General features: G+C 41.2%; 1 protein-coding gene across 3 annotated transcripts in view; it reads left to right on the top strand.

Annotated features, from left to right (window-relative positions):
* Positions 1 to 23,077, top strand: part of LOC144800563 (vitamin D3 hydroxylase-associated protein-like) — a 345,205-nt gene that overhangs the window by 266,107 nt on the left and 56,021 nt on the right. For all 3 annotated transcript variants that reach the window (XM_078671690.1, XM_078671691.1, XM_078671689.1), the window contains exons 8-9: positions 7,078 to 7,203; positions 13,736 to 13,833. In XM_078671690.1, the coding sequence (XP_078527816.1) occupies positions 7,078 to 7,203; positions 13,736 to 13,833 (224 nt within the window). The remainder of the gene's footprint in view (positions 1 to 7,077; positions 7,204 to 13,735; positions 13,834 to 23,077) is intronic.

Below are 23,077 nucleotides of genomic sequence, written 5' to 3'. Positions count from 1 at the left end.
AATACAAAAAGGTACTCTCTGAATATTCTCAATCGGCAAAAGGAAATTATCAAATCTATCTCAAAAAGCATAAGTGTTGCAAGAATCGCTGTGAGTTGCAATCTGAGAGTCATTTACAGAAAGGAAAAGTACAAGTTAAATCTGTCCCTACACTAGACTAAGTGACATCCCTACTTAACAAGATCTTTACCTAAAAAAGTGTCAGCAGTGGTGACTTCCAAAGAAGATCACACACTTCCCTTAGTCTTTGTTTCCAAATTGAAGTCTGTTAGTTCTCTATCTGCCTACCCATCCGCTCTCTTAGGCTCCTCAGATCATCTGCTCTAACTCCACCCCGGGGTGCTATCCCTAATACCAAATCACATTTCCAATAGGAACGCCCATGTCGACGCCTCTCACGTGGTGCAGTTTTGAGCGGCAAATTCCGTCCTGGTGCTCCTCTGGACTCTTCATTAAAGTTGACCTTGCTTCCCAGGCTTCTCTCCGTCCAAGCGGTACCCCCTAAAATTCCTGAAGACTCCTACAGGCCTGTGCCTGGCACTTCTGAACAAGGGCCTATTCATTATTTCTGATTTAAGTTCCCCTTGCACCTGCAAACAGACACTCTCTCGGTAGGCCCCAAATTCCAGTCTCTACCATATCTAAGAGTCATAAAACATTTTGAACAGACCTATCGTTCGTGCTCTGTGCGACTTCTCCTTAACGAGCTCTGGCAGATCAAAGAAGCAACTTTCTCTATTCAGGCCTACGAAAATTACATGAAACGGGCCTCTGCAATATGCACATTTAATTTCTTTGTTTAAACGATATTTAACTAACACACATATACTAAAATATAACACATCTATGTAAAACATATATTTCAATACTATGCCTAATAATACATTTGCACTCAAATGACATTAGAATCCACGTCACTAAAAGTGTAGCAGCATCTTTCGTTTCCTGTGAAATGCCATGTGGCCTACACATTTTCATGGTTTGCAGAATTACATTTCGTTTTCACTTAGTCATCTAACGTGTGACTCCAACATCATTTTAACATTTCTACAACCTCTACATTAGTTTTCCACACTTATATATGTATCTATTCTAATTAAAACAAACACTCATATATTTTCACTATATAAATTGACACTTGTGTAATACAATTTAAACTAACACTACGTGCTTGTAAATATGGTGTACTTATACATTTTTCAGATTTGTGCTCTCTCAATGCCATTGCAGTAGTCGAGTGAGGATAGTACCAGAGTACTAACCAAAGTTTTGCCTGCACTATCAGGCAGGAACGGCATAATTTTTTTAATCAGTTTTAACTTGTAAAAAGCTGTAGCTGCTGTCTGGTTAGCATGAGCGGAGAAGTTAAGATGTTCATCAAACATAACTCCCAAATTTCTGACCTTCGAAACAGGGTTGGGCAGGGTTCCAAATGATGCAGGCCACCAAATAGAAGACCAGCAAGGGGAGAGTTTTCCGAAAATAACCACCTCGGTCTTCTCGGAGTTCAGTTTCAAGCAGCTTGAGGACATCCATTCTCCGATTGCTTGCATACCCTCCTGGAAACGCTCCGCCACCTCTTCCCCGTCGTTGTTGATGGCGAGGACTAGCTGGGTGTCATCAGCATAGGAGGTAAGGCCCATCCCATATTGCTTGATGACTCTAACTAGGTCCAACACATAGATATTAAATAGTGTCAGACTCAGGGATGAGCCTTGGGGGACCCCGCAAGGTACTGACAGCTCAGCTGATTGTAATGGCCCTAGCGTAACTGTCTGAGTTCTGCCGGACAGAAAAGATGCTAGTAGGCTTATGGCTCCCGATGGAATGATCGACGGTGTCGAAAGCCGCAGAGAGGTCCAGCAGTACAAGTACTGCTGTGCCCCCTTGGTCTCTAATGACCCTGATGTCATCGGCGGCTTTAATGAGGGCGGTTTCCGTTCCGTGGTATTTTCGGAAGCCAAACTGGGTATTGTCCAACGGTTGATGTTCCTCCAGGTACTCAGACAGCTGCTGGTTTATAACTTTCTCTCCTACCCTGGCCAAGAACCGGAGACTGGCTATTGGTCTAAAAATTTTTGGCTCGTCCATGGCCAGATGCTTCGTAATGCGGCGGTCAGACCGATAGCCTAGCTGTCGGTGGGACTGCCAATGACGGGCTGTCAGTGACAGTCCCACAGACATCCAAAATTAGGTCCTTTGTCATTTAAAAAACTAGGGGGATGATTCACAAAGAGCCTCTGCAGTCATAGGGGAGTCTCCACAGTCGTGATGGAGTCCCCACACTCATGGCAGAATCTCCACAATGAGAACTACAGTGCGGCGACTCAGCCACGAGTGCAGAGACTACAGCATGAGTGTGAAGACTCCGCCACAAGTGCAGAGACTTCAGCATTAGTGAGCAGACCCTGCCACGAGTGCTAAGACTACAGCATGAGTGCGAAGACTAAGCTATGTGTGCAGAGTACAGCATGAGTGTGGAGACTCTGCCACGAGTGCAGAGACTCCGTCACAAGTGTGGAGTCTCCGCTATGACTGCGGAGGCTCTTTCGAATTAGGCCATCTGTTGTATTCTTTTATCATTTGGTAAATACATCTTTCATATGCTGGTAGCTGAGGCTTCAAAATAAATCATCCACTGCTGCAAAATTTGTCTAACATCTATTACAGCAGATCGATGCATCATTCTTTTCATTTCCTACAATCCTGATTTGAAAATATTTCACATTGAGGAACGCCTCCAGACACATAATGACGTTCTATGGCTATCATCCGCATAAGTAAGATGTTTTTTTGTTCCAGAAAATAATTTGTTTTGATTTGCTAGTCTTTTCTTTACCCATGTGAACTGCCCAGCCAGGCTACATTGGTAGTCCTGCACTCATGCTTGCACAGTCAGTGTAGTGGGTGGCTCAATGGAATCTGCAGTCACTAGTGACATTTAATTTACAGACCCTGGGTTAAACTTTATAGCATATAATGGGCATTTATAGGTAAGTTATATATGCCTATTGGGAGAAGAGCCAATTTCAGCATGTTTTAGCGGTCGAGGCACATACACTGGGGTCTGATTAGCAAAGTTCAACTGCACAGACTGAAAACAGCAGCATCATCTACAAAAATGGGGTTGATCATGCAATTGCAAAAAGAAGCACTTTCCTAAAATTATTAGTTAATAGATCTACAACTTGCACTTACCCAAACTCACAGAGAGTGAAATAATGGTAGTCGAGGTGGTTGTGAGACTTACCACAACAAATTCACAACTCTTCTATAACTAACAATGTCATTACACATTACCACAAGGTAATTCTGGTCTCAACGGAGTCAACCTAAAAGTTCATTAAATATATTATTTGGTCACCTAAGCAGGAGACTAAAACATGGAAACGTACATAGCATTAATCAACATGTGTTTACAGATTGTTCCCACAGTTTGGTTTCTCATCCATTTTTTTATGTATGGTTTTCCTGCTTTTCAAAGATGTGTGCCACAACTACTAGAATCATATGTTGATATGGTACTATTCTGTTATAGTATGCTTGATCATCTTCGTTTTTCTGTAATCACTCTGAAATTCAGGTTATACAAATTAAATAAATACAAATACAGATACATGTGTTGCTCTGCAGTCAATCGGTAAATTGATTGCTCTAAATCTGAGGGATTTTTACACAAGAAACGGTAACTCCAAATTCCCATAATTTCCTTATTAAATGGAGCTGCTTGGACTCCGGAGAGGATTAAAATGTTCACCCTGAAGATGGTTTAAAAAAGGTTGTACAATCCTAGTACTACTGGCATTAGACTATGGCATATCTTTACTTGGAGGAGTTTCCAAGATACACCTTGCCCCGTCCAAGGTACCACTTTCTGCAGGAACTAGGCTTATCGCTGAAACGAGAAACTGTGATCGTACAACTTCAAAATCGATCACACTTACATTGGTTCTTAACGAGACCCAAAGTATATTGAAGCTGACCTGAAATATATATAAAACACACCATTCTGGAACACCTAACTATCATGCCTTTGAGCTTGATTTATTATGTGGTCAGTACTAAAGTCAGAGCTCTGTTACTCTTCTTCTTCAATATCCCACCTTTGGAAAGGAAGGAACTCTAAAATATGCTTCTTTAGGTGTGCCTCCAAGTTTTGAAACTTTATTTCTCCTGCTATCAGGATGAGCTCAACATCCAAAGATTTTAAAGGTAAGCTTAGATGTTTGCTTTTTCAAAGTCACTTTCTCTTGTGACCTGTCCCCTTAGTATGACTATTATGGTACTGAAAATGTGTTAGTCACTATAAATGTATATTTGTTGATTGATGTTGTAATCCATCTATTTATCATAGAATGATAATGTATACCTTTCTCATGTAGTGTATATTTTGTAACCCATAGGGTATGGTCTGTATGAGAAAAGCAACCATATCTTCTAGGTACATGCATCATTTACAAGTCTATGAGGCAGACTCATAGTGTGAAATGTATCAGAAAATAATGTATATCCATGACCAGGTAGACAAATCACAAGCATATTGGTTATAGAAAATATCTCAGAGTGTGCAGATGTGCCATGAACTGCCATATTATAAAGAAGGTCCAATCACATTACCATCCTGTGGAGAATGACGCCTGGATGAGGAGCTAGGCTTCAGTCAGTTGCTTCTTTGATTTGCTATAGCCTTCGTCTCTGGTCCCAAAACAGTGACTCAAAATTGATATGCTCACCTCAATATTATTGGGTCACATCTATACCGTCATACCAAGAGGGAAATATACACTTTTTGGAGAAAAGGAGAACTGGTAGATGTCTCCTACTTCTCGTCTAACAAGTTATGCTCTTTTAGGCAGGGATTATTAGGAGTCAGGCAGTTCTGTGAGATGTATGGAGTGATAATAAACAAGAGCCCCGCCGTTAAAGTCCTGGATCAATACATACACAGACTGATGTGTATTTTAAAGATTATGCAGTACTGGTCTAATTATCAAGGATAGTAAAATGATCGTGATTGTTATAAACAACTCAGCAGATAATATACAAATTTGAGTGAAAGTTAAAAAGGCCCCCATTCTATTTTATCCCTAGCAAATTATTCTATTCCCTATCCAATGTTCTGTAATTGTTTCAGCCATCTAACCTATGCGCTGTAGTAGTTCACCACCAAGTCTATGTTATGCAAAGCCACGCATAGTTTCCTGCACACCTTGTTCTGTCATTGGGTCAGCAGTGAGAAATGAGCTGTTACCCTATACCCTCAGCAAGTGGTCCATCTGTCTATCCCCACCCCTTCATACGTACCTTATATACCTTTATTTGTAATGATGTCTCATGGAGCGAGAAGGGGTCACTTGTGCTTGGCTCTTGCTTTACTTCAAAAATGTCCATACAATGCCCCTTTGCAAAAGCATACAGAAGATTTTGCTACTTTCCCTTCATCCTTCCAAATTGAATCTCTATAAGGTCCCATGCAGCTGTGGGTACAATATGTGCACTAGAGAAGGGGTATTTTTCCTACTCTGGCCTGTTCGTATGAATAGTGATAGGAAACATGGAGTTTCTAAACTGAAAACATGAGGATCGAGCATACATTTCTTAGCAATACCATTCATACATTTAGTTTGCGTTCCTGGGCTCTACTGCTCTCTACATTGCATCTAGTATTGGTGTCATTATTACATGTAACCAGGCCTGCCTTGCATGTAACATGTATTATTATCACATCAAAGCTCTGCCACACATAACGAACTACTTGTGTTGCCCTGAAGGCCACAGTTAAATGTTTGTGAACCACTGTTGCATTTGAAAGAACTCCTGCTCTACTGCTAGTGATGTTTCTTTAGTTAAGCTCGTGCTAGTTACAGAATAGAGAACAACCGTGCACAGGATGGCGTGGAGCTGGTGATTCGTGTTCAGTCCTGTGCAAACAGATTACAACTCTTTTGGTAGGCAGACAAAGATGACCGGTCACTCTGTTCAGCTCACCACTGCAGATGAATCAAATTGTTCCCTCAGAGATGAGCTCACAGAGCGCATGCTCCCTAATGACCGTTGCCATGATGTCATCAACTCCTCTCCACAGAAGCGCCATGCTGGCATGGCCCAGACAAACATTCCCACTGAGGGGAAGCACATCCCAGTGTTTGCATTCCAAAAATCTGAAACATTCTTTTTAAAGCACCCCCTGTCCGTAAAGGAACCGGTGCTGCTTTTTTTTTTATAGAAAAAAAGGTTCCCATTTAGAAAAACACGAGGAAGAAACAGACGGTTATCTTCACCTCTGACTGCTCTCCCTGAGGCTGCCAACACAAGTCACAAAGGAAAAGATGTCCCAACTGTACACCTTTCAACTTATGACTCAATTGCCACCTCCCTGGAGGTGTAGGCAACTGATCAATGGTTTGAGACCACAACTGCAGACTAAAACCATAAATGCATACTATGCTGAATCGCAATTAGGAAGGAACACCCTTTCAAGTTCCTTCCAAATTACCATTCATATGGATCAGTAAATCGATTTTGTGAGTCAGAAATGCTTTTCCGACTTGCAAAATGGGCTTCTTACATGCAAAAATGCAATGTGGCGATGCTGACCCTGTGATTTTGCAAATCGCAGGGGTTGCGATCTGAAAATGACTCTGTACATCAGGTTCGAGGTGCTTTTTGGCTCCACTGGGACAAGTGCACAGTTTGGTCTACCCACACATGAAGCTAAATCCAGAGGATGTATTAATCTGTGGCACTTTTCAAAAGATTAAATAAATGAGGACTTTCAAGATCATATAACGGTGCTTAAATGGTGGTTCAAGAGGAGATTGAAAGTTGAGTCTGTCAATGTGTTTGGCTCAGGCTGATATTACCTACAGTATTTTCAACGCTATTGGAATTTAATGGCATTACATGCAAAAACATGCATGTGGGTACTACTTCATCAACCTGAAATCCAGTATAGTCACTGCTATCTCATGTGTCCCTCCATGTTGCTATATGGACTGAGTCATAGTGGTCACAGTGGCTGACTGGCTGTGGCAGTGACTAGTCTGTGTGTTCATATTGCTTTTCTGCTCTCTACAGGTGTACTCCAGTAAGAAGCCACTCCGGATTGGCTACTTTGATACAGATGGCTACTTTATGCCACCTCCCAGTGCACGGCGGGCCATACAAGAAACCAAAGCTCTCCTTGAGGCTGCAGGGCATGAGGTACATGTTGTGACTGTGGAACACATTTTGCACTCTTGCATGATTTGTAATATTTTCCTGGGCTGTGTTTATCTTGATACTGTATGGTAAGATTAGGCCCAGCTTTTGCTGTGTGAGATGTACTATTTAGAACTTCATAAATCATGCCTGAATTTGAAAATGCAATCCTGGCATTACACAGATCTTATTACTGCTTGAGATAGTGGGATTCTCAGATAACATCCCCCTTTATTTTGACCCTTGCCAAGATGCCCTTTCAATCACGCACACAATACAGGATGATCTTAATCAATATTAGCATTTTGGATCCTGCACAGAAAACACCACAGTGCTCCTTGACCCTCAAGCTAGAGCCCGTCCAGAGAGGATTGGTCAGTGGACAAGGACTCAATGAAGAAGTAATATTCTGCTAAGCCCAGAGAGTCCTACAATTAATATTTAGGCGTGCACCTATAACAAGTTGAGTTAAAGAGTGTTGCGATAAATAAGCCAGTGTTTCTCCTCTGTTGTGATAAAGTTTCTGAGCTTGAGAAGTCAAGAGAACACGCTCAAACTCTTCTCATTTTCTTTATTTTCGAATAAGGAACAATCAGTTAAAAATATTTTCTGGTTGATCTTTCTTTTTCAAGTGTTATTAGCACACGTCATGAGCCTACAGAAGGATTTGAAGCTGAACACACTCTTAGTTCAGATATTTGACTAATATTATTGATGCTTTGATAAAGGAGATTTGGGCTATAACCTAATAGGCACAATAATAAAGTCATCTTGTTTGGATCACATACCAGTTCTTTACAAATTAATTGAAATATTTCCTTGCCATTTGTTTAATTAGACCATTACTCTGAAACCCAAAGTACGTAACTTGAGATTCGTCCTTGATTACATTCTGTCCATGGAGGCCTCGGTCACTTCAGCCCAAGTAACATCTTGGACAATATTCTGCAGCTGCAAAAATAAATATTTTAATTCCACCTATCTCAGAACCTCCTCAGTAGAGACCATGGCTAATGGCCACTATATAGTACAGCACTGGCCTCTTTAGTGGCTTACCAATGTTTGCATCCCCAAACTTTAGATTGCATGGAATGTTGGCCAAAGGACCCTTCAGGCTAGACCATGGACTTCAATTAGATCTTAGCTGGGTATCCTATATTTAGAGATCTCTGCCATGATGCCAGAGATCTCTGTGCAGAGTAAGCCACATGTTCACTATTGTCCTGCTCTGCATTTTATTTCTGTTTCAAAGCAGGCCCCCGACGAGGTGGCTTGTAGTTCATATAGAAAAACCTCTTCCCCTAGCAAATAAGACATTTCCACCCTGCACATGAGGGACAATGTTTTTTCTGCCCAGGTACCCCATGCCTCGTGTGGCAGAGATGGGAACATAAGGATTGGAACGATCCTTTTAAGACGTGTGACCTCCTGGTGCATGAAAAGTGTTGGCCTGTGGAAAAGATTACTGGCTCTGTCACGGAGGCTCCACCTCTGGTCAGTCAGCATTTCTCATGCTGTAAATGGGGAGAGGAACTGTGGGTTTGGCAAAGCAGGATGGCATAACTCTCACAACATCAAATCATAAATTAATTCCCATATTTTTATGGCATAGGAGGCAGGGCCGGCTTTAGCGCTGGTGGCACCCGGGGAAGCAATCTTTTTTTGGTGCCCTTCCCCCGGATTCCCTCACTACCACCATCCAACAGTACCCCATATCTCTTCATAGACCCTCTCTCACATACATTTAATGAGTTTATAATGCTACTTATACCAGTGTAGGGCATAAGACCATGAGGATTATTGGTGTGGGAGTATATTTTAAGAGTGTTTGCTCAGGATTTAAAATGTACCACAGCGGATGGGATTGGCTTTGCTAATAGGTATGCATTTCCACCCAAACACACCAATTTTAGCAACATTAGGATATTAAAATACGGGGGAATATAACAATCTAACCGTACTATGCAGTTTGCATGCAGCTCTTAGATAACAGTTCATAGGTCACCTTACAATTTTAGGATTGTAGCTTATCACCTGCAAGTAACAAAAGGATCCCTGTGGCAAAAACAGTAACCCACTGAGCTATCCACATAAAATAAAGTTCTGTGATTTGCATGGTACACCTTCTGTGCAGCAGGCATATTAACTCTCCGTGCTACTGTATGGGGAGTCAAAAATCCATTAGACATAACTTGGATCTCTCCAGCAGGAACATTTATCACCAGAGTTATCTCAACATTTTTGTTATTGCCTGAGAATGGCTGGACACACAAGGAACTCTGCAACAGATGCTTTTAAACCCATAATAGCACCAGGTCAGGAGAACTTTCATTGGTTGGAATGGGGGTTGGGAGCACACTGCCTCACAGTCCCAGCACAGTTCGCCCCTTTGCATCCTGGTAAATGCAGTACATAGTTCAAACTTACTTCAAAATTAGCCAAGGTTTTTCACCAAAGTTGGTGCAGACATTGCTGTGTATCTCTAGACACGTGTTTCTGAGTTTAGCCCATCATTAGAAGAGCGCAGCAGTGTTAGAGAGCAAAGAAAAATCATCTGGGGTTGGTGGAAATGCTACCAAGTTCCTTTCAGGTCACAGTACCACTCACAGGCACACAGGTGCATCTCCAAAGCTCGTCAGCTTGCTGGCTCAAGGGAGCCTTTTAAAGAGAATGGGGAATGGCAGCGTACTGACTCACAGTCGCAGCAAAGTTCGCCCCTTTGCATCCTGGTAAATGCAGTACACAGTTCAAACATACTTCAAAATTAGCTGGAGTTTTTCACCAAAGTTGGTGTAGACATTGCTGTATATCTCTAGACACATGTTTCTGGGTTGAGCCTATCATCAGTAGAGAGCAGCACTGTGAGAGAGCAAAGAAAAATCATCTGGGGTTGCTGGGAATGCTGCCAAGTTCCTCTCATGTCACAGTAATACTCACAGGCACACAGGTGCATCTCCAAAGCTCGTCAGCTTGCTGGCTCAAGGGAACCTTTTAAACAGAATAGGGGTTGGGAACACACTGCCTCAGAGTCCAAGCACAGTTCGCCCCTTTGCATCCTGGTAAATGCAGTACACAGTTCAAACTTACTTCAAAATTAGATAGAGTTTTTAACCAAAGTTGGTGCAGCCATTGCTGTATATCTCTAGAGATGTGTTTGTGGGTTGAGCCTGTCATCAGTAGAGAGCAGCAGTGTTAGAGAGCAAAGAAAAATCATCTGGGGATGCTGGAAATGCTACCAAGCTTCTCTTAGGTAACAGTACTACTCACAGGCACACAGGTGCATCTCCAAAGCTCGTCAGCAAGTGGAACTGGGACCTGAGAAGACTTTGTGCAGCATCTCTAGCACTCCTCAAAAAAGTGTTGCTCTCTACTGAAATAGGACAATTATCCTGAAACATGTGTCTAGAGATATAATCAGCACTGGCTGCACCAACAAGGGTGAAAAACTAAAGCCTGACACCGAAGAATGTGTTATCATGCACTGCACTTATTATGATGCATCGGGGCAAACTGAGTGCTGGAGTGTTAGGCAGTGTACGCCCACCCTCTCCTGTTTGAAAAGGCTCCCTTGAGCTAACGATTAGCTTTAAGTGTGTTTGCAATATTTCCCAAAGCAAGAACATGCTACCCGTACCCAAAGTCCACAATTTCAGCCATTCAACTGACCAGCAATATGTATACCTCACAGTACTGCCTTCTAAACCAGAACAAATTCAAATTGCTTTTGGATGCTGAACAAATGCTTGTTGGAGACCTACGCTATGGAAGTCACTGTCTGATTAAAGCTCAAGAATACAAGCATGTGTTCATTGACCATTTAAAGATAGCTCCTGCTTCTTTGCAGCAGGGCAGTAGCTGATCAACTGCGTCTGAGCAATCCCTGTTAGGTCAATGCCAACGCTTATTTTCAAATTGTTGGTCTCTGTAGAGGTACAGTGAGCAAGCAATTTCTGACAGGTGTACACCTATTTACTTATGTGGAGAACTGTACCACGAATGCCATATTCTTTTACCCATAAATCCCACTTATGGGTTGGGAAAATGGGCATTGCACAGTGCTCTTTGTGAGGGTCAAATGTCTACGCCAGACCAAGTTAGACTAAATAAACATCCTGCGTGGGAAGGGGATTGGATCAGCCCCGGACTTGATAGAGGTTGAGGCGAAAGGCTTTTTCCACAAGAAATAATATTTTCCCTTTGAAGAAAAAAGTGGACTTGCACACCTCAATGGGAATGTCACATGACCTTCCCAGAACAAGGGGACTTGGACCACAATGGGAATGTCACATGACATTCCCTGAACAAGGGGACTTGGACCACAACGGGAATGTCACATGACCTTCCCATAGCAAGGGGACTTGCTCCACAATGGCAATGTCACATGACGTTCGCAGAAGTACACTTGCAGACCTGCACCTGGTGCAGCTTTCCTGGCATACTTCTGTGAACATTTGTGAATCCCAGAAAGCCGTAAAATTAAGTCCAGATGAAGGCACAGTAATTTTCTGATATCTGACTTTCCTTGTAAATTGAACCCAATATGTTTTTTTGCAAGTCGACATCCGTTTTAGGGCTGGAGTAAAGACCACACCTGCACTCAGGTAGAATTTAACATTTTCCAGTTTTTCTCCACCTTGAAACCATTCAGAGTTGTAATTCTCTGTCAAAAATATAATATTGTTTAGCTGATATTGGTCCCCAGTTGATTGCAACATATTTAACTATTCAATCATCTCAAATGGCACTGAAGATCTATGGGTATTTTATCCGCAGAATAGTATCATAGGTAATCATGACAGCTTTGCCGCCAGTATCCTACTAGCACTGGAGGGTATCACAACTTACCGACTTACATTAAGGTGATGGGGTTCAGTGAATATTGTGTGTATCAGAAGCTTGAGAACACATACCAGTGGGATGAAATAAACTACTGGCTGAATAAACCGACTCCTCAAGATTCCTATGAAATATTTTTATAAACATAGACTTTTAGTTGTATAGTTGCATCACTCTCCTTTCTCTTACCATAGTAACAGAATACGTCCTTTTCAGGATTCTGGGAATTGCTGTTCCGATTAACAGGCTCACCAACCGTGTCCAAAAGTCGTATTTAAAGATAATTGTAATTATGTCACTGGCCCCAAAAGTCTGTTTTTTTCCAAAGCATAGCATTTTTTCAAGCAACATAGACATCACTTTATAATTAGGCATGTGTGAAATGTATTATGCTTGCCTCCGTGGGGATGATTTGTGTGCAAAAGAACACATTGTTCACGAGAGGGAGGTTTTCTCGGAGTCTGTGTACCATGTGTGAAGCAAGTAATGCTTGAATGACTGTAGCCTATGCTGGGCAAAAGCTAAAATGATCACTCGTAGAGACTGACTAGCTCAACACCTGTTCTTACCATTCAATTCTTACTGAGCCAAGGGAGGCGATTGTAAAGTCTGAACGTCTGTAAGCATCATCCAATCCAACGAGTAATGGCCAAAACTTTCTGGTTGAATTCAGGGGTGTTAGGCTGGGAATGGAGGAACACTCAAGGCTGGTGGCTGGAACCTTAAGCCATGAAGACAAGGCTGCGGGAGCCTGCTGGAACTTTCGCTTTAGTCCAGTAAGAGCCTTTTGCCCCTAGCTGCCCAGCAGCCCCTACTAGGCCACCGGAAGAATGCAATGGGTGCAAGGCCATCCAGGACATAAAGAGCGAGTCTGAGCCCCAGGCAGGCAGGGAGGCAGGACCTACCAAAGCTTTATCTTGTACCTGGTTCTAGCTTTCCTCCCTACGAGGGCAGGGGAGCCCTTGCTAGGTCTTGGGAATTCTGTTCTGGACATTTTGTGACACTATGGGCCAGCAAGTGGGGCGCATGAGTAGGGGACCATTTCCCAGGCCTGACAAAACTTTAACTGGGACTCCACCAGAGTTTTCAGACCTGCAGAAGCATAGCAGCTGTCGCTTGGCCTGCATAAGTATGTTTCAACCTTTTATCTGTAATTTAGAGTGGGTGTATCAAAACTTATATTAGGGTGTGAGAAGATGCATGAAATTATCACATGGATGATGTCATCCGTGATGTCATCAGTGATGTCATCAGTGATGCCATCTGTGATGGCCCTGACCATGTCATGAGTGATGTAATATATGACAACATCAGCAGTGCATTGCGGGGGCGCGAGTTATAGTTAGCTGAACTAACTACAACGGGGAAATTTAACTGGTTTTGTACGAGTGAAATGTCCAACTAACTATGGGTTGTTCAGTGAATATATATAATATATATAATTGCACTACTATTGTGGTCCGTATCCGTTTGTTGTAGAATCCAGTGAGAAAACGGTTCCTTGTGGATATATATATATATATATATATATTTTTTTTTTTTTACAAACTAAGCACTGACTGAACATAGCTATATAACATAGTGAAAGTAAACGCGCTCGCGCATGTGCATCTTTCAATGGCACGTGCTGATCACATTTCTCATGCTCAGTGTGTGAATGAAATGCAAATGCCTTCTAATCCTCCTGTCTTTCCTTCAGCTGATCTCTTTCACCCCGCCTCGGATTGAATACGCCTTGAATGAGCTTTGCATCAGAGGGTTCTTTGCAGATGGCGCCGCAACCCTATCCGAAAAATTGTAAGTGGAAAAACATTAACCCTTTGATGGACTTTTTGCTTGGAAAGTAAATGGAATGGTTGAGGCATGTCCCACCTACCCTAGTGTGAAAATTGCTGTTAAATGCTAGGTCTCTTCAATAACACTTTTAAGTCTCTTCAATAATAACTGGCTACTTGTATAATGAGGAATACAACAATTTAACTTCAAGCCATAGCATGTTCTAAGCACCATCATAACATGCTTGAATCGAGGGAAGGCGGCAGCAGCTGTTCACAGTCTGATCAGTTGATTGAGGAACTAAAATCTGCTCACTTCTAGTTGAAGTTTGAGTCACAAGTTCAGTGTCAGTGACAATTTAAGGGTACTTGGCCGTGATTGGATCCCATGAAGAGGCATATTCCCAGTGCTTCACCATTGGTTTGGAATTGTCCATGCCTTTAAGTTGACCAATAAGATTGAATACTTTACAGTGAAGATTTGGTAAAGCCAGTGCTAGTGCTAGGCATCAACTATTAAATGAATATTTGCACATTTGTGACGTAGACTTTGACCATCTTCCATATCACTAATCGTGCATAACACCCAAGTCCCATGGGCACTAATTGAACCTATGTGTTGCAGGAACTCTGGGGGCAGTAGAGCTGGTGCTGTATAGCCCAGCCAGACGTGCAGATGTACTAATTATGTGTTAAGCAAAGTGGAATTTAAAAAAATAAAACAACAAAAACCCCAAGCAAATTTAGTAAACTAGAGAGTTTAAATAAATAAATAAAAGGACACCAAAACAACTACATTCTAATAAAGGAAACCAGACATATACATTTTAAAAGTTTGAATTTAAAAAAAAGCACCAAAAAGCTTTAGAACATCAATTGCGGTCATCTGGTCACCCTTAACCTGCACTAAGGCTTCACCTTGGTTCTTAGGTTCGTCCCGTCTTCGGATTTAGAAACATTTCACAAAGCAGGAATCTTGAGCAGGCCAAGGCAAGAAGTCTGTGGCTAAAGATGGGCTTGGCGACAGTGGGAAGCAGAAGGAAGATGCCTCGGTGTAACCATCAACAAAGGCAGGCAATGCTTGGATGGCAAAAGTCCAAATTTCTTACCTAAACAGGTCTCAACATTGATCTTATGCAGGCAGAGGCTCGGTCCAGTGAAGCTTTCTATGTTCAGACTTCAAAACTTTTCTGGAAGTCAAATTTCCTCAGTGGGGAAAGACTGCAGGCTGCAGTGAAAGGGGGCACGACATTGTCAAACTCATCCCACTGAATTGGATTGCTGATGCACAGATGAACGTAGTCTGGGCTGTGGCAAACTGGATACCATCTGTGATGCATCCTTGGCAGAACAGCTTGACAGGTTGGTCCTAGTCTCTTGGCGGTTCATGAGGTGAAAATGTGGCCTCAAAAAAAGTTCCTAGGTTTTATGAATGAATCAATAAAGCTATTAATCAATCAGGCGGTTTAAAGCACGCTACTCACCTGTGAGGGTCTCAAGGTGCTGGTGGGGGGATACGCAGGAGGAGTACACTTTGATCACAGCCAAGGGTTCAGGACCTTGAGGGCAGCACTTGGGGGATCAACACTCGCTCCTGCCGAGGCCTGTAACAGGGTTCAGGGCAGGTCCAGTTGGAACTGATCAGTTGGTAATGCAGAACAAAATGCCTCTTGAAGCTTAGTGTGTCCCTGTAGTTCAAAGAGGATATCAGGTTTATGACCCTTGGAGTCACTTTCCTGGGTCTTTGGTACAAGGTGCTGCCAAATGTAAGCCCAGCACCAGCCTATGGGTGGGGCAACTCCCTAAGCAACAGGGTGAAAGTTCCCAGGTCTCACCCTACCCACCTTTGTAGGACTACGTGTGAGTTGTATTGTAACCAATCCCACAATGCCTCTCTGTCCCTAAATCCATAGCAAAAGCGTTCTTCCCCTGGTCAGAGCTCAAGGTACCCACCCAGATGTGTGGCTATGGAAATAGGAAACCCCTACCCTATGGTCACTGTAAACCAGTTCTGGCGCAGGTCCCTCTCTTGCGGGGATTGGTGTCTGTCTGACTCCGGAGAAAATTCAGGGGTGCAGGCCTATGTGTGATCTTGTCTGCCTGTGACTCGATAGGCCTCATTTGAAGGTAACTGAAGGCCCGGTCACAATTACCATGGCCATTCTGTTCAGGGAAGGACAACACCTCCCCTCACCCACGGATTTTTATTCCTGGCCTGAGAACAATTCACACCTTACTGCAAGGGTGTCGTCTGCTGTTAGATGATTGATAGAAAACTTGCAGAAAGACCCTAGAGTCTTTAGGTAGAGAGCAGGCAATATTTCTTTAATTGTTATATCACATTTGACTGTAACATTACATAGGATTTTGGATACCTATTAAAAAGAGTACTTCAAATATTTTTCTAGCTGTTGCCAATCTGAAATTAAAACTATAAGGGGTAATAATGTAATCCATGCTTTTTCACTGTCAGTACATGTAAAACATTAAACTTATGCATGTCCTACTTTCAAATGCCACTCACCCGGCATTTATGAGCACTATGTCCTACCTTACTAGTATTAAAAGGACGGTTTGAACCTATCAAAAAGGGTTTATTTTAACAGGTCAAATTGGCAGTTTTAAAACCGCTCTGCCAGGCTACAGTGGTAGGCCGGGAGTCGGGTTTTTTGTGTCACTGCTGTGTGTGGTGCACTGTGATCTTCAGCCCACTGGGAACATGTTAAAAGGAGGAGCACTAACACTTTACCACTGGTTAGCAGTGGTAAAGTGTACAGAGTTCTATAGCCAACAGAACAGTCAATGCCAAAAATCTGGGGGATTCTATGCAAAAGATTGTCATTTCCATCAGTAGTCTGCCACAAATAAATAGGTCATAATTTTGTTGGGTCCAGTTAAAGTTTCAGTAATTTAAACTTGAGCTAAAGTCCCAGTAGCTTTAGCACAGAGCAGAACGTTTGCAAACCTTTTAGATGTACCAAAACAGTTAAAAAGCAAAAAACACAATATAATAAAAATCTCCAATTTATAAAGTCAGAGGATACTTTGATGAACATAATGACATCAAAAAAGACAAAAATGTATTAAGAGGAATTGGAATTATGATTTTTTTAAAAGCATTTAAAGTAAATATAGCTAACAAAAGCACTAAGCATCAAAGCAGGTCAACTGGTCGTGATCGACTGGGACCTAGGTGTGAATTCAGGTCGACCGCGATGGAGCGCAGGTTGGGTACACCAACCAGGCTTGACTCAGTTATAGTGCTACCATGGCACATTAGCTTGTTACTGAAAGTCAAAATCCTTCAGTAAGCCAAGGCAGCAGGCTGTATCTGAGGAACAATCCACAATGTCAGATAGGTGTTGAATGAGGAGTTAGCGGGAACATTTGAATTTCACCTAGGGGAGGCCTCTCACCGTGGGGGTACTTTTAATACTTTCACCCAGTCAAGATTTCTAAGTTCAGACTTTGGGCTTGATTTAGAGTGTGGCTAAAAGGGTACTCTGTCGCCGTGTGGCTGAAAGGGTACTCCATCGCAATAGCAATGGATTACCCTTTTGCCTTTACTGAAGGTTCCCCCACCTTGTATAAAAATGGCCTGAAATTCAATGTCAGCAGCATTGACTTCTCCATCACCGCTGCTGACATACATCTCTGATGGCCCAAAAGAGTAAGGGATGTTGGAAGTTTTGTATTTGTTTGTGCACCCTATTTAGAGTTGGTTAACAAATGGAAAGTTTTTCCTTTCACATGGTGCAAAGTGAAAGTAAAAACATTTCAAAGAGCCCTACGCCATGGGAGGAAACTCTGATGGTTGGGAGGTCATTTGCTTTTGTTTTTTCAAATAAGAAAATTCGGCTGAAGATTTTCTTTTTGAGGCTAAAACAATTTGTATGTATGTTTATATGTGTGTGTATGTGTATATGTGTGCGTGTGTGTATATGTGTGTGTGTGTGTGCGTATATATGTGTGTGTGTGTGTGTATATGTGTGTGTGTGTGTGTGTGTGTGTGTGTATATATATATATATATATATAACCTTTGAAATTCACTGAAAAAACCATAGGTTTCAAACATGTTATAGTTAGGAATTTAGCATTTAAAAACCTTAGAAATTCACTGAAAAAACCATAGGTTTTAGGGGTGTTATAGTTAGCTGGACATTTCACTCATACAAAACCATTTAAATTTCTCCGTTATAGTTAGTTGTACTAACTATAACTCGCTCACCCGCAATCCACTGCTGATGATGTCACATATTACATCATTCATGACATGGTCAGTGACATCACTGATGACATCTCAAATGACATCACTGATGACATCACTGATGCCATAATCCATGTGACAATCTGATACATCTCATCATACACTAGTATAACCTTTCAACACTCATTATAAAATATGGAGTACCATATTTGAAACCATTGACACACCAATTCAAGTTTCTAAAAATCCACTCAGCGATTTCTGCATCTACACACGCATCTAAACACTTACCTATAGATTCACTCATACATTTCGGAGATAAGCACTATTCAGGTAATCTTTCTAACACAAGCAGGCTTTCAGGGGATTTTTTTACCTGAGCAAACCCTTCGGGGAATGTTTGACTGCAAAACTACAAACTTGAACGTGAACTGCAGATTTTTAATGCAAAAAAATGGATATTAATTCTGTTACAATTTTGAGTTGAATGTTTACCTGAACCGGACCGCTCTGGTAATTGTTTGCATGTGAGATGTGTTTTGCGTAGTTATGCCTAATTTTGCAGCAATTTCAGGTATGTTCATTCCTATTGAAGATGTCACATATGACATGGAGCACATCACCATGTTTCCCCTATTACACATCAACTTGTGCACCCATTAGAATTTGCCTCCTGCTGCACACTATTCTGTGGCACCTTGATACTCTGCACACTTCAGACCTACTCGTAGAGCTGATAGGAATGTACATTTATGTGATTAAAACTGGTCCATGCATGTACAACATCATATAAAGCATGTGTTTGCAGTCATCTGTGAGCTAGTAAGTAGAACACATATACATCACTCTATACAGTTTAGAGTTTCTCCATGTGCTGTTCTGCTGATGCAAAGCTTGTATAAGAGGTTGGTATAGGTGAATTGGTGTGCCTTAAGTTTTGACAAAGAGGCTGCAGTGGTGGTCTCCACAGTGAAGTCAAGTGAATTTCAAATTTCATTGTCCATGATAAGGTTCCCAAGCATGTTTGAGTTGAAAACTAGCAGAGTTTCTCCTGTTTGTGTCTGACAGGACACTAAAGATTCTCTATGAGACACACACAGTTGGTCTTCAGCTCAATCGTCCTAAGAGACATTGATGAAAAGGTTGTATATAGAGACTGCCACATTGAGGTACTCAGAAAGAGAATTTGAGACCATGATAACATCTCCTAGAATGATCGAGTTGAAAGGCAGCAAAGTTTCCAAAGTGTGCATTTAATAGAGGGCATTGAAGATGCTCTATCAAATGTACACAGAACAAACTCTGTTGATCTTCTCGATCGTCTTGGGGGCACTGTTTTAAAATTTGCATATGAGACCTCCATATTGAGGTTGTCAGTAAGTGAATTCAGGGCACATTGTACATGGAGACCCGGTCTACTACTTTCTATTGTCTGGAGCCACAATAGAATCCGCCTCACCAGATTTCTTTCTTATGACCCTTCTGATGACCTGATAGAAATATAGTGACCAGGGTACAAATGTTATACTGGTGGAAATTCTCAGATTTTCTAATTCAAAGTTTTTACGACTGCTAAATCCCTTTTTCTAGTTTACTAAACTGATTTAGTGATTCTGAAACATTTTTTCTGAATGCATTTACAAATTATTACTGATTTACAATTTGGTACTGGTGTGGCTGGGGCATCCCTTCAATATTACTGATCGGTAACTAATGTATCAATAGTTTGCAACCCTAATTCCAAACTATTCCCCAGCTCAAAGGTTTGTGACCCGAATTGAGGTGGTAACTCATTTGCAAGATGGAAGATGACTCTTTTGGACCCCTTCTACTTTAGGAATCATGGGAACAGCTCCAGCTGGAGTAGGGAGTGGACCAATTGGGAACACTGCCTGTTCTCACTGTAGTGTCCAAAACCCATATTTATATACTTTTTTAAGCATCAGGATTTCCTGTAAGAAACTTAGGCTGCATTAAAAAATCCACTTTGAAATACTTTCAAAGGGATGCTGGTCCCCTGTCTCTTGCAGGCCAGCATCACTGTGAAGGTAGCCAACTAGGATGACACAGAAAAAAACAAATAATGACCACCCCCCAATACCTACGGAAAATCTCCCTGAGTGTAGGGGTCTTTATATTCGTTGTTTTTCAATACCAAACTCTCACTGTTGAAAAACAAAAAGTTTATAAAAGTATTGTGGACATCCACCAAACTATATGGAGGTGTCTGTCAACCTTTTGGTTCCTTGCCTTGAACCTCAATGAAGGTGGTTCCTGTCAAGGTACAGAGATCAAAAGTGGGCCAGTAGTAAGATCTAAATTTGGCAGACAACAGTCCAAGTGGTGGACGTAATATTCTCTACAACACTGATGGAGTAGTGTTTGCAAAGTCTAAAACAGGCCCTAGATGTTTTTGGAAGGTTACCGGATTACAAATGTAGAAAGGCAACACAATTCACTGTGAGGTCACCTTGAATTATTCTGTACTACTATTCTCTAATGTGTTATAAAACTCTTAATTTATGTTGCACCAATGTCTATTTAACAAGCATGGATATTACTTGCTTACAGGTGGTGGATTTTTTAATCATATTCACTTTCTCAAGTGCTTAACGGTTTTAGCTTGCCTAAGTCTTACTTTTGATTCTGTGACGAGAAATTAGGTTTATATGCATTGAGGGAAACACCAGGTGTGTGTGATCCTCCTGACAGATGACTCCCCTTTTCATGAACATACTCTTAGTACAACTGGCCCTATGTCCCTTCCTCAATATTCTATCCAGGGACACTGAAATCATAGAGGGCCAAAGTATGCAGCAGGGTTGAGTAAATTGTGCAGCAAGAAAAGGCCAATTATATGTGGAGTAATACAGCACATTTTATGATAATATTACATCATTATTTTAAAACTTTTACGCGTGGTAAACATGTTTGGGCATAGGTTGCCCCTCATTAGTACTATTTTCACACCCAAATATAACAATAAGCAACAGAAAGGTAACCAGTCAAGCTATATAAAGGGTGTTCCACTGAGCAGCACTACATGTTGCCGCAATTTTAGTACGTTTTGCACCATTTGAGCTAGACACAAATGTCGTTTTTCTTACAATTTACAGATTATGATGGTGAATATGTGCCAAATGCAGAACATCCATAGTCATGCAAAAAAATGCCACAGCCAAACAATCACATAATTCCAGTAGCCCTTTTTATACCTTTATTTACTTTCTATTTGAATATATCCTGAAACTTGAAATATTTCAAATAAAGTTCTAAATTATGAAAAGAAACAAAATCCACATTGTGTGTGTGTGTGTGTGTGTGTGTGTGTGTGTGTGTGTTGGGGGCAAGGGGAGTTTGTTGGGAAAGGGAAAATAATTAGCTAAATGCAACATAGTAGAATATCTTTTGAATGTTCTTTCAAATTACCTTATTCAGTCTGAAAGACATAAGAATGAGTTGGGCTGGCTTAAACCAGGTGGAACTCCTTTTAGAGTCTCATTCTGTCCTTTCCAACGTGTCAATTCTATTCTTACCCAAACCCAAAGAAACTAATTATGTCCCCATTAATATATTTGCAATTTTAGGTGTGAATTAGGAGTAAATCCATGTTTTCAGGAACTGAAAATCCTTTTTTAACTCCCACCAATATGACTATTGTGGTTCCAGTGGAGTTATCAACCTAATACCCTTCAAAGGTTTCCTGATTGAGTGTTTGCCGGCCACGTTATTAGCATAATCCTCGCCTCTGGTCCTGTCACAACAGTAAATATTTTCATGCAAAATTTGACTGATTCATTAAGATCTCCATGTGACAATTGCTTTCCATGGATAAATTGCCCCAATTTTCAATATTTTTTGAAAGTGTCATAATAGGGAACATTGGCTTTTATAGTCTCTGTTTACTTCTTGCTTTATTTTGATTTTAATATTTTTGGAGTGGGGGGTCTTATTTTTATATTACAGTTGATTGAAGGGTTTTATTAATTGTGTTTGCTCATCATCAAATATTCGTTTTTTTCTCAAATAAATCAACCTATGGTAAATGAATAGATAAAAGCCTTTGTATAATTTGTGTGATCTCTACCAGGCTCTATATTCATTCTATATCTCTACTAGGCCATATAATTATTTCTGTAACATACAAGCAACAAAAAAAAAGAGCCAAGTGAATTAGTGACCAAGACAATATATCACCTGAACAGCGCATAGTGTTTCCTTACAATATAAAAGTGAACACTGCTCTGCCGCACAGGTGCTGTGCAAGACACATCAATAGAAGGCCTTATCCTTATAATTCTGTAACCTGCAAAACACTTGCACTGTAGAGCCTCACTCACTGATACTTTATAAAGAAAGACTATGTGCTGTGTTCAAGAGACATACAATCTGGCCATCAGGACTTCTCTGTTCACAGTAGTACTGTTCTGAGACCCCACATGTGCCTGGCCCCATTGCCAGAGGGTGTTAGATTGCTGCTGTGAGGAAACTAGTCACACCCTGTCTCATTTACCTTGTTTCTATCCAACCTGCGTTGCTATTTGCCTGTTCAGTGCTGATGCGGAAGTAAATCTGTACACCTCCAGTAAAATAAGGATGAGAAATTACATGTATGTACTGGATTTTAAGTCTCTGAGCATGTTGATACTTTGTGTCCATGGGTTTGTCATTGCCTTATGCACCTATGCAAGTTTATAAATATTTGGCTTATGATTAGTACATTATGAAAAATGATTTTGTTCTTGCTGAATTCAGCTGTTCTTTGTTAAGTAAGTGTGTATTAATTTGTCGAGCCTCGGATTCTAGTTCACATGTTTAAGGCCACTCCAATAAGCACGTAGATCATTCCTTTTGTAAAGGTATGTTTCTGTGGCCACACCCCTTTTGGTTCCCTCCCAAACCCTTTCATCAAAATAAAAAAAATGATGGTCACATGCACACTTGTCCCTAATTGCTTGCCATGTGTTGCATTGTGGAATGAAGACTCCAATAAAAAACTATAGTGTCTTGTTGCACTTCCTTTCCATATATAAAACAGCTAACCACTGCCACAAAACA

The sequence above is a fragment of the Lissotriton helveticus genome, chromosome 1_2, assembly GCF_964261635.1.
Source record: "Lissotriton helveticus chromosome 1_2, aLisHel1.1, whole genome shotgun sequence".
Taxonomy (NCBI): domain Eukaryota; kingdom Metazoa; phylum Chordata; class Amphibia; order Caudata; family Salamandridae; genus Lissotriton; species Lissotriton helveticus.
The sequence above is the reverse complement of the archived record's forward strand: the minus strand, read 5'-3'. Positions and strand labels throughout refer to the sequence as shown.